The sequence below is a fragment of the Nesoenas mayeri genome (assembly GCF_963082525.1).
Source record: "Nesoenas mayeri genome assembly, chromosome: 2".
Lineage (NCBI taxonomy): Eukaryota > Metazoa > Chordata > Aves > Columbiformes > Columbidae > Nesoenas > Nesoenas mayeri.
The window spans coordinates 136689410-136706014 of NC_137543.1; the positions used below are offsets into that span (position 1 = coordinate 136689410).

The 16605-nt window shown below is 37.8% G+C and overlaps 1 protein-coding gene across 1 annotated transcript in view; it reads left to right on the plus strand.

The window, feature by feature from the left end:
• ICA1 (islet cell autoantigen 1) overlaps nucleotides 1–15185 on the plus strand; it is a gene marked incomplete at its 3' end in the record, with an annotated part of 74196 nt that extends 59011 nt beyond the window's left edge. The window contains exons 10-15 of the mRNA XM_080339175.1: nucleotides 251–300; nucleotides 3853–3915; nucleotides 4023–4064; nucleotides 7866–8147; nucleotides 13218–13313; nucleotides 15064–15185. Of these exons, the coding sequence (XP_080195301.1) occupies nucleotides 251–300; nucleotides 3853–3915; nucleotides 4023–4064; nucleotides 7866–8147; nucleotides 13218–13313; nucleotides 15064–15185 (655 nt within the window). The remainder of the gene's footprint in view (nucleotides 1–250; nucleotides 301–3852; nucleotides 3916–4022; nucleotides 4065–7865; nucleotides 8148–13217; nucleotides 13314–15063) is intronic.
• Between the last annotated feature and the right edge of the window lie 1420 nt (nucleotides 15186–16605).

Genomic DNA, 16605 nt, shown 5'->3' on the forward strand with positions numbered 1-16605 from the left:
AAAAAGAAGAGTAGTGGGTTTTAATAGCTGATGTTCAATCTAATTTTGGTGTTCAACAGACTTCTGCCAGTGAAACTATGAAAGTTAACAACAAACCAGCATATATAGCAAACACAAGAGTCCATATGAATTACTGTTTATTTGTTATTGATACGATTCTGTAATGATGTGACCAAAAACATAAAAATGAATTCTTATTCTACGGCCTTGGAATTATTTTCTCAATTTTTTCTTATTCTTTCAAATTAAGGTTGATTTCATTAGATGAGGAGAGCCATTCCAAGGAATCAAACTATTCAGGTATTTTATTTCATGTTATCGTAACTTCATAAGTGCTGTAATGCATGGAGGTTTTCGTTTTTGTTTATTTCATATATGTTCACCTTCACCCAGCAAATCTCTACAAATGCATAAAATTTAAGGCCAGGAAGATCTGTTAAACCTAATCTCTTATATATTGTATCCCACTGTATTTCATTCAGTTACTCTCAGGTCAAATAGCTTGTCTTCCAGAGCACAATTCTGACATTGGGCATGTCCTCAAGGAAAGGATCAACAGATTAGTAGGTGTCGAGACAAGGAAAGTATGGCACTCAGCTGGCTAGTTCATTCCAGTGGTTAAATGTGTACTCTGTTGAAATCCTGATGAATTTAGTGGAACTTCTGCCTAAAAGCTAGCCAAAGTCAAGCTCCAAGTGGAGGTTCACAGTGCAAGGATGGGAAGCAATGGACACAAGTGACAGGAAGGGAAATTCTGATTACATACTAGGAAAGAAAGTGTTCATGGTGAGGGTAGCAAAGTGCTAAAAAAGGTGCCCAGAGGGGCTGTGGAATCTTCATCCTCGGAGATCTTCAAGACTTGACAGGACACATCCCTGGGAAACCTGATCTGACTTCATAGCTCACTCTCCTCCGACAAGAGGCTTGGCCAAGATAACCCCCAGAGGTCCTTCCAGCCTAAATAATGCCTTGACTTATAAATATACCTTTTTCTGCTGAATCAGTGGAGAATCCCTTTAATAGCTAGTCTTTTATCCTCCATGAAGGTACATTAAAATCAAGATACCTCTCACATCTTCATTTCAATAGACTAACCATATTTATGTCTTGAAGACATCTTCTCTAGTCCTTTGGTTTTTAAGTTTTTGTTTCCATTCTGCTTGCCAACACCCCTTTTAAAATGTAAATATATGACTGTACAAGATGTTTCTGATGTTGGTCTCACCCGTCATGTTTCTAGAAGGTAAAATCACATTCCTGTTTCTATATTCAAGAAGGATGTCTCATTTTGCTGCAACATCAAGTTAAAAGTTATTTGAATTTTTTGTTTATAAAGAGTCAGTTCCTTTTGGTCACAGCTTTCCAGGACTCATTCTTCCTTTCTGCAGCACGGCTTATAGTTCTTATTCCAAGAGATATGACTTAGTTGTGTTAAATTCTCCCATCTCTGACTAGAGAAACTGAATGACTGGCCTGAACAACCACCTCTAATAGTCTGTTAGTTGTTTGCACATTTTTTCTAGAGTGATTTTGTGTTTACTTCCAGATGACTGCTAAAGCCATTGAATAGCAATGGATATAACACCAAATCTTTTAGATCTAAACTAGAAACACTTCTGCTTTGCAATTATTTCTCCTAACAACTGGGTTTTGACATCTGTTAGTTGTCATGCTCCTAATACATTCTATATGTTCATTACAGATATAATGCGGTGGTAACTTTTTAGCTGGAAGGCTATGCAAAGTCAGGTTGTTTCCAAACAGATATCTTTACCAAAGAAAGCTCATAGTTTTATTGAAGAACGAAATTAGTTGGATTTTTTAAACTTGGTCTGCTTTCCATGAAAACACCTTTTATTACAAGAGTGTTTATTATACATGTTTGCTTTTGCTAAATCCCATATTGAGTGGGATTCAGTTAATGTTTTGCCTACAAGTAATGTTAAGCTACCAGCCCATAGTTAACTACAATTACTTGAGTCATCCTGTTAATTATTGTTTTTGTTTGGGTGGTTTTTGTAATAATGACAAGATGTTAGGACTTTTCCAGTGTTTTGAAGTTTCACCCATTTTGCAATTAATTAGATCAATCATCTTTTTGATGAGATATTTTACAGTTCTTGGATACAAAATATGACTTATATTTTCCTAGCAGATGTTTTCTAGAATCTCAGTTACTTATGGGCTGTAAAATATTTCTCCATTGTCCATAACATAAAAACCTTGTTCTGTCTCTTTCTCCATCGCCCCTAAGAGGAACTGAAGTATTTTGGAATACTCTGCCTACTATGCTAGATTTTTCCATTTCCATACACTAGGGAGTCTATGCCATTGCTAAGGTTTTTTTTTAAGTACTCTGTACAGACTAAAGTTAATACAGATGTAGCACTACTAGTGATGGAACTGTGTTTCTTCTTAGCTTTCCTCTTCAACAACTACTGCTTCATAGCTTACAGTTTTTTATCATTTGCTCTGTGTTTTCCTTTAAAATACTATGGGTGTTTTTAAGATTGGCTCCATCATGTTTACCACTGAACCAAGGCAGGCTATCAGCAACAGTTGTGCTTTATTCATTATGGAATTGTGGCCGTCCATATCCCATCTTTTATAAACTTCTCTTTCTTATTTTTTTTCTCTCGACAATCAGTTTAGGGTTGGGTTTTTCCCCTCCAGCTTTGTGCATTGTCCTAGTAAGGAAGCATCGTGTATATTTGTCCATACATGTCTATGCCTCTCCTGTCTACATCTATGTAGAGTGTAATCAGAAGTGATCTTAGGTCCTTAAATGTCCAGCTGTTTATATTGCTGGTGGCACATTTCCATGCCATTGTGCTAGGCAAAGCCTTGTTAAAATAATATGATTAAAACAGTAAGCAAGCTGTTCTGCTTCAGTTAGTTCTGAACACACCTTGAAGTTTTGTCTGAAAGGGTTTGGCTATCAAGTTTTATTCATCTATAGAGATTCTTTTGTCTCTATTGCAGCCTCAACCTTGAGGCTTCCAGCAGATCTACTTTCCAATCCTGGCAATACCATGACCAACTCCTTCATTCACCCCTAGAGCTACTGACTTAGCTGTATAGGAGCTAGATTTCTTCAAGATTTAATGGGGAACGAAAGGCATGTTCAGGACATAACTCATCCCTCCTGTTTTACTATGTATCTTAAATGTGATTAATCACCTGAGGGAGGTGTCTTTCTCTTCACTGATCGATGGAATCTAGATGATTGTTTTGACTCCCTGTCCAACCTAAGAAACTTGTTCAGGTAGTCATAGTTGGGGCACCTTGCCTATAATGCTCAGCTATAGATTTTCCCTCCTACTGGTCCTAACCCATGTATCTCCCTGCAGGAGGGGTGGTGCTGTTACTTATATCCTAACCTGGGCTGCTTTGAGGGAAGGCAGTTTCTTTTCCCCATTCACAGAGTTGGTGTCATGAGGAAGAACGTTGTCAAGAAAGGTGATTTAGGAAGTGATGAGATCCTTTTAAGAGTGATGAGAGCACTTTTGTGCTCTCTCCTGGCCTGTGTAAACACAAGCTTCTAAAGGAAGTGTCTCTGCCACTGGAGGATGGCAGAGACCTGCCTGATTCCTGCAGTTGCCCCAGTTGGGTGCACTCAGCCTGAAGAAGGGCTAGTGTGGCAGGTGGTCCCCACTCCGCCCCAGGTTATTATTCAGAAATTTGCTTCACTTCTTAGAAATGCTTGAATCTGGGGTCTTTCATCCATTGTGGCCAGGTTCATTATAAACATGAATACCAACAACCCTTGCATGTTGATCTTACAGTGACATTGTTTATAAGCATGGTCTTGTGCCAAGCGCAATTTGACATGTTTATGAATCTTGATTACAGCTGATGATGGCAAGGATGTCATATCCACGTTACAAGGAAATTGTAACCACAAGCAGAACTCAGGTGAAGAAACTTAAGAAAACTACCTTTAAATGTGTTCGTGCTGATTGCAGTACAATACTGCAGATCTTCCTTCATTGCTTTTCTTTTTTCTTTTTTTTTTCTTTTAGGTGCCATAGATGACTTATTAGACCTGCAACCTGCAGGAAATGGTATGAAATGTTTGTGCATGTCTATTTCATGTGCTTTTCAATTACAAGCACCAAGTATAATTTTCATCATAGATGTTAATTGTTTTCAAAATCTGAAAGTTTGATCTATTTCTGAATGAAGTTATTCATGTGCAGTATTTAAACAGTGTTAAAGGAAACTCAACTTCATCTATATGCAGAGGCACTGTTCCTCGTGTTATGAAGTAAATTTTATGGGGATAAAACACTTTGTAACAGGTGATTCAAGGTTAGCTATACTAGACTATATTGTATTTGCCCCACTGAGGTAGGTCCCACTGTAAACCTTACCCTACCCTACCCTTCCTAAAAGTTCACAAACTTTTCTTTTAGTTCTTCACTTGTCGTATCAACCCTTAGCAATATGCTGGTAGCCACAAGGTTTTATATCAAAAATGTATGCAGCAGAAACAAATGATTTAGTCATCTTAAAAAAATAGAAGAACTGGTGTCTTCTTTCAGCCAGAGAATTAATTAAATCTGCTGTGCTGTTCTCATATACGCATGAGAAAGCAATCTTTCATTTCAGGCTCTACTCTTATGCTTTTGTTAGACCAGTTGCAACTCAAGGGGACATGCTGTGTTTTTCTAAAGTGTTCTGTTTTACCACATAACATACTAAAGGTTGGGCCTAAAGTTTTATATTAAGTTTTCATAGGCAGTAGTAATAGTTTGTCATTTGCTCTTCACTCATTTATGGAGAACTAGTTAAACAACCTCAACAACAACACAAACAACCGTGGCAACTCAAAAAGCCAGTAGCAAAGCAGCAAAGAAAAACATCCCTTTGTGCAGTTTACTCGGTCAGACTGAGAGTGTAATTTGGGGTATTTAAGGCATTGCCTTCGTGGTGGGTAAGGAAGGGAGCGTTTGCAAACACCTCGACTTTAGATTTGCCACAGGCCATCTCTTGCTCTGTGGGGGAATCACTCTTTAAGGCAGAAACAGGGAAAGTTCCTCAGCTGCCTGTGCAGAAGCAGCCCTAATCTGTGGATAGATAAGGTAGTGATGACTTCTTTTCTGTGGTTAATAAAAGCAGTCAGTGCATGTCTGATAATGGACGTTTCTTTTTTGGTTTTCCCCTTACACAGGTTCAATCCTTGTTGGACCTTCTTAGTGCAGATACAGAGAATGCATACAATTATTGGTCATACAGGTTTAGCTATGTCAGAAACCTATTTTTTTTCCTTTAGTCAAATAGTTAAATCAATATGAAAGCAGTTGTGGGGTGGTTAAATCAGATAAAGATGGTGATGTTAATGTTACAGTATCAGCCATTTACCCTAATTTTACAGACTAGCTAGCTTTAGGCTAATGAATGTTATATTATTTTAAGTTCAGCAGTACAGTTAGAGGTACACTTTTATGTGTGTTCTGGAAGGAAGTCTTTATCCTGTGTTTCCATTTTTTTTTAAATACCAGAAAAATTAGGCATGTTTGCAAAGGAATATGAGCATTGCTAGGGACTTGTTCAAACAACTACAAAAAAGAGGATAGTGACATTGTTTTTTCAGTGTTTTATTGGGAGTTTGGTTTGGGGTTTTTTGTCATGGACATTTGAAAGGTTAGGGGCAGTATGTACAGACAAAAAATAATTTCGATTGTGAAAATAGGCAGTGGAAACAGAGGAACAGGAAAAGATGCAATAGAAGATTTATGAGTGAAGTGAGAAAGTCCATATCATTCTAGTAATCTAGCAGAGATACCACATGAGTAACATCTTGATAAGCAAGACTGGTTTCGAGATAAACTGTAATGCAAACAAGAGTACAACTTACTGCTGCACCACCCTGTCCTCCCCTGCCTGGGATGCATTGTCCCCACAGGAAGATCAGAAAGACTGATGAGACTAGAAATGTGTCACTCCTCTGATGTGTGGTGGTCAGACATACTACAGCAAGACTTAACCTGCCCTTCAGATGCAAAGCTATACATTGTACTTTCTCGCCCAGTACAAATGGGACGACTGCAGTGGGACACCCAGATGAAGCAGAGCTTTGCTCTGAGCTGTGCTGCTGCAAAGCCTTTGTTCCATTAGAGTAAATGTCACTTGTGGTTAGGTGCAGTGGTGACGGCGTGCCTGAGCAGAGCTGTTGCTGGTGATGCTCTCTGCATCTCGCCCTGTAAGCCTTCCCAGTTCATGAAGGGGCCTCCTGAAAGCAGCTTTGAGATGGTGATGCCCCATAGAGATCAGAGTTCTCAAGTGCCTTTGAAATAGCAGGTGTCTGTCCCTTACGGAAGGATTTACCTCTCTGCCTCACCTGCTGAATAGTAGAGACCTGGGGGAATTAGGTGCTTGGACAACCTTAACATTCTTTGCTGTTTATCTGAAGATGGGAAAGAAGCCTGAAAATTCATGAGAACAAATTGTTTTCTGTGGTATTTTAGTTGTAGTCTAGTGGGAACATCAGGAGAATTGACTTGTTTGTGATGTTTCTATTTCTAATTTTTGGGCCCTGTCACAGAGTACAGAGGTATATAAAAATGTGAATTAGAAAGGAGCTGAATCTCAGAGCTGACTTCAGTAATGAATAAAATCCTTAAATTATGTGTTGGTTTATTTGTTTCTTAGCGTGTAGGTGTGTATGTTGAGTCATCGGCCTATTTTAAAACACAGGTTTGTGCTTTTTTTTCTTCTCTGACTCAACTTCAGCCATTTCATTATAAATTATTACAGCTATTGAAAAAGGAGCTTCCCGGAAAAGGCTGTTGCATTTAAACAAAATGGCTTGTTGCAAACGCTTTGCTGCTATCAATCTTTTAGCCCAACACAAAAGGGTTAAAAACATCTTTGCAAGTTCTATGCAGCTCTGCTCAGCTGATCTATATGAACTTTGGAAAACTGAAGTTGCTTCTGTGCCTTACCACAAGTCTGAAACAAGCATAATTAAGATAAACTGATCTGGGTTTCAGTAACGTAACATTATCAATGTTGTTAGCCACCATTTTTGTCCTCAGCATACTCCCACAGTGGAGCTCTAAATGTTTCCAAGTAAGATAACACTTGAGGTTCTTTCTACAGTTCTTTCACTCTCCAAATATTTTGTAAGCTAGAGAAAAGGATTACTATCCTGGTTACATTTCTAAAAATAGGAAAAAATGGTTTTAAGGAGTATGGCTCGAGTCACCTAAGAGCTTCTTCAGCTGCAGTTCTGGTGCCAGAAAAACTAGCAAGGGGAATCAGAAATAAAGTGGCCTCAGTCATTTCTCAGCAGCATAAGAGAGGAAAAAGGGTTACTACAGGATTGATGGCAGTACAGAAATCTCACTCTGTGTAGAGTAACCTGTTCTCATGGGGAAATACTCCAGTAATTCAAGCAGTGGTCATAAAGGTCATCTTAAATATGTTCTCATGAACATTCTAGAATAATCCCCAACTCTTATTTATTTTCAATTTATACCATTCTGATTGGTTTTGACAGTTTTATATAATGTTTCAAAAAGCAACATAAAAGTAGTCTTGTCGATATTTTAAATTTTAGACTTTGTATTCATTGTGGTGTGGTGTTTAATATATATATTTTTTAAGCATACTTATTGTTTTTTAATGATAAATTAGTCTTAACAGCCATGAGGTTATCTAAAATAACCAAGGAATTATTTGTTGCATAAGCTACAAGCCCAGATGTCCAAGAGGATTGGGACTAAAAGAGAAAACAACAAATATTCACACAAAAACATTCCATCTCACTTAACATACAAAACATAGTTTGGATGTCTTTAAAAGGTTCCTTCTTTGTTTGTCTAAAAATGATTTATCTTGCCTCTCTTGTTCTGAGACAGCTTCAAAGGATCAGTTTGTGAGATCCTTGGAGTCAGAATCTGGTGATAAGGATGACATGGTATTGCTGAATGAGATCCTCAACGCCTCCTCCCTGGACGAGGGGGAATTCAGCAAAGAGTGGACAGCTGTTTTTGGCCAGGTTGCACTTGCTGATCTCAGCACGAACTCTTCAGCTGGAGATGTGGAGAACATGGCATCATCTGTGGTACCGACACCATCAGGCTACTTGCCCTCACAGCTGTTAGACCAAAACATGAATGACTTGCAGTCATCTTTACATGGTGAGAGCTCATCTTGTTTTGTTAGTGTTTTAGTTTTAGGCATTAGAGTATGGCTTTCTGCTACATGGAGGGGTGGTGACAGCTCATATTGTGCCATAGCTACAGAAACCCTGAGCAGAGTGTGGCCTGGAGAGAAACGTGTGAGTAGCATATCTGTTTTTCTAGCCCTGCCCATTCAGTGTTTGAGAATTAAGTACCTTAAAACCTGTAGTCAAAATTACTGTCTTGAATATTTTCATTGAGCTTCCTGAAACGTCCTGTAGGCCTTTGAGACATTTTTTTTTTTCTGTAACAGAGTCTGAGTGGGTTTCACTGTTTAAATCACAACTGTTGTCTCTATTAAGGGTCCAAAGAACTAAAAATACTCACTGTGTTTTGTCTGGGAATACTATTTTTAAACAACTCAGAGAAAATCAGTCACATTCATTCTTTTTTTTTTTTATTTTTTCCAAGGCATCCCATACTGTTGAGTGTAGGAATTTGGATAAGGCATTATAGAATGGGTTGTCTCATCCTAGCAACCATACAGGTGTATTGCTCTTGCAGGCTGGTTATTTACTGATGCAGATAACAACACTTTCTCTCCCATTTCTTCTATGCAGTTCATTTCCTTGGGTTTTCCAAGGGAGGAGAGGAAGGGAAAGAGGGGAACTGGAGCAGAGCTTTCCTGCCACTGCTTTGGCCTTGAGGAAGGGAAGGAGGAAGGCAGGCTGGTGCTAAGAAGCCAACAGAAAATACCTTCCTCCTCTCCACAGTCTGGCTAGATATCTCTTAGAGCTTTGCAAGCTGAAGGAGGAGTTTTTCTTTTTGGACTCTGTCCCACATCATTTAAATCTCACTTGGGGAAGAGTGATGTAGGAAAGACTAGCAGACTGATTCCCTCACAAAGACTACTTCTTGGAACCCATGCAGCTGGTACAATCATGCATGATACAAAATGACCTGTGACATTTTGGCAAGAATAAGGACATCAAATTTATAATGAGTACAGTTACCAGCACCACGCTGAAAGCAGGATATTTGGGTTTACTGACTTTGATGCTTAGATGGAAACTGGGGGAGGGACATTTGCAATTATGCACAGTTCTAGATGTACTTTTATGATGCGGTACATGCATATATGAATAAGATTGGTAGAGTGAAGAGGGACATGGAAGAGTGTGGGATTTGACCTCATAAAATATGAGCTAAAAAATGATGCTGTTTAGTCATTGCATAGGCAAATTAAAGTTTGTGACCAGAAGTGGACATGGTATCTATTGAAAGGGGAAAAAGGAACAATGGAAAACACCCTTCTTGATACAGAGGCATAAACAGATTTCAGGCAAATTACCGAAAATATCAACAGAAATATTATGGGATTGATTTTTTTTTTCTCAGAGTTTTTACATATTTTTAAATGTAAACATGTTTTGAGGTGTAAATGGCAAACAGGGCTGGGTATCCTTTCTGAGGCTGCTGCTATTGCTGTCATTTGCACAAAACATTGGCACTGGCTGTGAGAAAAATGAGAACTTGGGTACATTGCATTCAAGGAACACCAGAAATGTAAAATCTGTTCCAGTCAACATGGTAACCCAAAATCTTTTTGAATAAGAATAAATATATATTGGAAGAATAAAATATGTTGGTGTTTTCAAATGGATGTCCAGGGTTTTGACAGAAGATCACAATAATTGATCTAATGGCATTTGAAAAGTCAGAGGTAATCAGCTGAATGATTGTATCTGATAATCAGCATGTTCCCAGTTGACTCTAGTTCCCAAGTTAAATGCATTATTTAAATTACTTTTCATAGGCTATTAAGTTTTTTGTTTCTTTTTTTTTTTTTAACAGAATGTGAAATTCCATCCATATCTTGTGAAATCTCAAATTTAATCTTAAACTGCATTTCATTTCACAGCCCTTCTTTCATGATTTGACCTTGTCACTGAATTTGGAAACAGAAACTGCAGTGCAAACAAATCTAAACATGCAAATTGAAAACATCAGAATATATGAATTATTGATATTTTTACTGAGGACTTGTGATACATATCCTACACATTTTTTCCCCTAATTCGTAGGATTGCTTAATAATTATACAGTGTGAGGTGCTACACTGGAGCCTCGATGCTGCATACTTCCTGTGTGAATTTGGCCTTAAGACCATAAAGATTCTTAAAACTCACATGCTTAACTTTAAGCACATTAACTTTTCTATTAACTTCAGTGGGATTACTTACTTATTTTATGTTAAGCACACTCATAAATCTTTGGGGCTTTGTTTTCTCTCTGCCTCAGATCTTAATCTGTAAAACAGGCACAATGCTATGCAGGTTATAAACTGTTACGGTCAGGAATTCCCAGCTCGGAGTTTTCCCTGGCTGTATTTATGGGCAGGATCTAGCACAATGGGACTTTTAATTGCTATAGGACTACCAGGTACTGGTTTAAAATAGATATAAATGTACAGATAGATATATATATATATTAGAAACAAAGCATGCGCCCAACAAATCCTTTAGATTCCCCTCCAGATACAGCTTTGTAGTTTGGTTCCCTTTCCACTTTTTCACAGAGAGTGTTGGATTTCTCTTTAATGATGTTTCTGGTCTCATTTAATTACTTATTTGTACCAGTAAGGGCTCCTCTTTATCTTAACCTTCATATGCATCTATTCTAGTTGGCAAGGAAATGTACAGTTTACTGTTTCCATTTCTCAATTTTAATTGCGGTGACATTTGTGAAGAAGGTAGCTGAAAAGTGAGCTGTTTAGTTTTCCTTGCTGTCTCGGCTATAATCTTTTGTCGATTCACATAACAAAACCATCCTGTGAGCAGGTGAACCAGAACAGGCGTAGGGCCAACAACTGCTTTCAAATTGCTGGACTGCAGTTTGTTGTTGAAAGGCAAAGTTTTTCTCCGTAGCTCACTGTGAGTGGACACTAAAAATGTAATTCATGAAAGTATTTCATACAAATTCTGTGTCAGTCTTTCCCAGTACCTTTGTAGGTGTGTAAATTCATGATGAAAGCATCACACATTTTGTGATGCATTTTTGGTTGGATGTTTTTGTTGTTAGGTTCTTTGGATTTTCTAAGTGGTATTTGAGCTACCTGCGGTTTAAGGAACAGAAAACCAGACCACAGCATCTCTCATGGCTGTGCTGCTTCCCAAGCCTGAGCCCAGGGCTCAGAAGGAGAGCTCCAAAGGAGTTAACTGGTCTGTGGTGTTTCGGTTTGTGGTCTGCCAGTCACATTAGTGTAAATGAACCTCAGTGAGGTCTCGGGCAGCCAACTCCTGATCTCACTGAAGTCAGTGGGACTTGCACAGAAAGTTTCCAGGCAGCACTCCCATTCATTTCCATGAAATTAGGATTTGGCCCTGTTTACTTAAGCTGCTCAATTTATCCATTGCCGTCCATTGACATATTAAAACACTTTCTCGCAATACATCTCCAAACAGACAAAAGTATTGCAGTTTTCTGTACTTGTGTGTTATGTCCTCTGCCATTCTTCTCTTTTGTAACACAAGCAGAGAAAACACCTGGAAAAATATGTCATTCTGAAGTGGTGATGCTATGCTTTGTATTATTTATGATTCAAATTTGCTTCTTTGAAAGATTAAACTCTAAAATCTCATTTTCAAGGGGCACAGGGTAGCTCATAAGCTTTTATCACCATCACCTATAACAAACATATGTGAGCCCTCTGCATCCAGATTTTGAAGAAGTTTTTGGTTTGTTTCCTTAGAGATACAGAGGATGTTTGTGGCTTTAAATTTCCTTCCTAATTCATGTGACTTTATAGAAACACTTTTCTTGCCTCCTTTTAATAACACAGCTTGGGCTTCAGAGCTTTTATAGTCAAGGTAAGATCAGAGAGTGATGAGAATAATCTGTTAGAGAGGGGAAAGGTTTGTGTGACTTACGTGGCTGTTGCTGTAGCTGTCAGGACACTGGGTACCAGTGTCTGAGAGAGGTCTCAGAAGGGGAGAAGCACAAAGAGAGTAGAAAGGGATGTGAGAGCATGAACTTGTAGAAAAAAGAGAAAGAATAAGGAAATGCTTGCCGTGTGCACAGATGAATATCCTGTTTGTGATGCTGCAGAATTAGATGTACAAGATCCCAGAGATGATGGATAATTCTTCAGGCCAAAATTAAAGGAGATACTATTGAAATGAGAAATATGATCTCCAGCCCTCTAAATGTGATAAAGCATAAGAATATTTTTAAGTATCTTAAGCCAGGAACAAAAATGCTCCATTTTTTCTAATATGTTTCCGTGGTACACCACCCCTAGTTCATTTTGCCAGCCTAGCTCATCTGTCCTCATTAACTGTATTTGTGATTACAGTTTTGTGGCTATGGAATATGCATGTAAAACCAAAAAAATTGTGAATAACCAGTTTTACTTTTTCCCGCATCCTTACTCTCTCCCTACTGAGTAGATCCTTTCAAGTGAAGAACAAAAACATACTCCATTAAAAACTACTTTTAAGTTAACTCAAAGTAACACATTTTGAGTTTAATTCTTCAAAGTGTTTTGCAATATATTATTTTTTTCAGAATTAATCATTTCAAAATTAATTAAAAAAATAAGTCTCTAAATATATTTTTTCCAGAACAGCTGATGTAATGAGAGTCTTTGGAACAGTAAAAGTAAAGAAAGGTGGAAAAAATGTTTAGTCTGTATGATATTTTTGCCTAAATGTAAGTGATACTCCCTACAGCTATACTTGACTTGATTACTGTACTGGCCTTTCTATGAACAAGTATTAACTGTGATTGGACGAAAGAAACAAGAAAAATCTTCTTTAGCCAGGTTAAAGGTTTGAAAAGGGTACAGTTGCCTGAATCCAGAGATGATGAAACTGATATTCTCACAGATATTGTCTTCTTGAGGATGTTGCTTGTCTGCAGCATTTGACTGTGGATTTCTTGTGTATGAGGAAAGATACAAATGGCTATAACGATAAACATAATGTTCTGCTCCATCACCTGGTGTGAGCATCATTCTGCCAGACAGCGGGATGTTGGAGTTAACAAAGTAATTCTTCAGACTAATGCTGCTGTATCATTGAATTTTAGGATGGGCAGCTAATGGTGTGAGCCCCCCATCTATACCACAACCAGCACAGAAACCAAACAGCCCGAATGTGAACACTAACAAGACACCTGTGAAAGGTAATACAGCCATGTATTTTTTCATTTACTTTGCTTTGTAGTTTCTCTGTCATAATATAACCTATTTTTGTAGTAGTCACATCTCAAGAATCACGTGCTCACTAATGAATTACTCTGTTTCAGCATTATGTGTATGATGTGCCTGTGTGCATGTGTGTTTTCGGTAGGCTTCAGTACTAGTACTATGTCAAAAGAGTAATTTACTATATAATGAGGGATTTGAAACTACACTTTCTTTTACTACTTTAATTTTGAATCACACAAAATAGCAACTGCATGCACTTTTTTCTAAGCTAAACAGTGTTTTGGAGCTCTACAAGGACATTGTGGCTAAAATACAGGCTACTGGTAAGGCAGAAGAGCCCTAGCTGCAAATAATGTTGATAATATACATTATATCAGGAATCATCTGCTTGAAACTTAATTCGCTTCTTGCAACTAAGCCAAGAGTGTGTAGTCCTACCATCTACTGAGGCAAAGCCCTGCTGATTTTGACTAGGATTTTCTGGATAAGTGAACCAGAAATGTCTTGAATCCTTATTGCTAGTTTGTAGCCTATTCTGTGCATTCGTACTCAAACAGAAGCTACATCAAAGGTGTTCAGTGCAAAAGAAAGGAGCGATGTGCATTCCTTCCCCTGCTTTGTAGGATAAAAAGGCTGACATGTTTCAGCCCAGCAGAAAAGGAGTGTTAAGATGTTTTGGGAACTGTTTTAGAAATGAGTGTGATGCCACAGCTACAGTACCTTCACCAGGAAAAGGAACAGCCTTCAGGTACTTTAAAATCTGTGTTTCTGAAAGTGGTAGGTACCCCAGCCTTGCAGACACCAAGATGAAGGTCATGCCAGGCGGAGCCTATTTTGTCCATAAATTCCTTGCTTCACAAAGAATGCTTTCATGGGACGTTTTCTCTCTGAGTGGAGGAGCATATCTTATTTCACTATCAATATTATACATGTTAAAAATAGAGTCACAAAAAAAAACAACCGCAAGTGGTGATGTCCCTTCTTCATAGCAGCCAAAGTCACCTCCTCTTTAACTTGAACATGTGCGGTTTTGGAATAATAAGGTAGGAGACCTCCACAACATCTGTATGTCAATATAGACTCATAGATGTAATAGTCCAGCTGCTGTTGGAACATATTCTTGGTTCACACTTTTTTATATCCATCAAAAAATATATATGAATATTAGAAGCTGTACTTGGGACTGGCTATCAAATGTACCACCCCTCTCTCCAGCCTATACTTCCCATTAAAACTTCATTCCACATGACTAATGACCTTGTGTGGTGAAGTACAAGAGGGACAGGACAGTCATATGAACTGGATTTAGGCAAAGGAATTCAGTCTTGTAAGAGATGTTGAAAGTAAAATTTGCCTTTGCTTTCCTTTTACCTTTTTGTAGGCATGCAGACACACACACACAAGTAAAATACCTTTCATGAAACAAAGCTAAACAGAGTGAGATTGTTTCTATTTTTAATTAAAGTGTTCCTGTACTTATCATGGCAGGAGCCATATAAAATACACAGGCAGACAGATGTAAAACATTCATTCTTACTAAAGTTCCATATTCTGTTAAAGGTGGTGTTTTAAAACGCCATTACTCATTCTGATTTTCTTGTCAGAAGTGCCTTTAGTAATAATTTAAACAATAGCATGGAGTTTGTTTGACCTCACTCAAACATTCAGTCAGGTTTGTTTTAAAATATCTGACAAGTCTGTACTTTCTTTCTTTCTTTTTTCCAGAACCTACAAAGAATCCAAAAGACTTGACTGCCTGGTTCAGTCTTTTTGCTGACCTTGACCCATTATCCAATCCTGATGCTGTTGGGAAAACTGATAAAGAACATGAATTGCTTAATGCATGAGTCAGCTGCCTATGGTAACTCACATTCTTCCATTCATCAACACTATTTTGGGGTTTAAAAAAACACTAAATGAAAATGAGTATGCTATTGTGAAAGTATAAAGTATGTGCCATAATAATAATAAAACTAAAGGGAATAAATCCCCTTTTATATAGGTACAGTTATTTGCTCTTGTTTTGTATAAAGAGTTCGCATTTATTTTCTACGTGGATTTACAAAAATTAGGTTAAGAATTGGGGCAGATTTCTTGCCAAATTAGATTATCTGCTGAAACACTCTCTTTGCCTGAGGTGATGTGGAGCTAACACTGGAGTGAAATACAAATTGCAAACCTATTTTTTTATAATGTTTCTTGAGTAAATTAAAAAAAAATCATGTAACTGAGGAGGCTGCATGAGTCAAACATCTATCATGGATATATATATATATTACTGCTATGTTAAGATGTCAACTAGATTTGTTTTATTAGTACTCACAGTGAAAAAGCTGTGCTGGGGTTAATTATTGAAGAAATACATTTGGGTCTGTGCAGCCATGGAAATTGTGCCCTTTCTGATTTAACTTATTAGACTAACTGCACTACATAAGCAGAAGTCATCCCCAGCAGGCTTCTTTTCTAAGGTTTTTTTCCATTGCACCAACAGAATTTGCACCTGTTTGCAGAAGTTTCCTGCAACTGATGCTTTACCATGCCTTCAAAATATTCGTATTTCTGTTTAGAGTATTTTTCTTCCAGTTTATTTCTGAAGCATGTGTTATTTTGAGCTTGTTGTGACATTAACTCTTTAATAAAATGATTTTGACAAAAAAAGACCTTTTATTCCCAGGAGAATGCTGTTGTGCTGTTGAATTGGTATGTAACAAGCATCTGAAGATAAAACATATGACCAGTTTTTAGGCAGGACCTAATAATTCACACTGTTTCTGAACAATAATCTAGTAGGACAGTAATAAAACTCAAACTCACTCAGTGTCCCTTTGCCTCACTCTCCTTTTACAGCAGTGGAAGGGAAAAAGGATGTGTCAGGAGCTACATAAGATCACAAGCTTTATGTACTGGATAGGACCTGTTTTGAAATTTATTATATTTGCCCTTTTGTAAATTCAGTTGATTTTCCTGTTATGTTGGTGAAGCTGTTTAATATCAGTTAACTGTACACTCAGTTAGTTAATCATTGCTTCATGCTCTATTAGATAACAAAATACCTGCATTGGAAACCTGGAAATAACTGCATAAATATAAAGTTAACTGAATTAATCTCCTCCTTCTTGAATGTAGCAGAACATCATTTGATGGCCGCACTGAGCAGCATTAATGTGCATTTGGTAGTTCCTGGCTAAAAAGCTATGTGCTATCAGTGGATGGGTTGTTGGACTGAATGGGGTGCATCTGGCTGAACCCTCAGCAAGCTTTAAACAC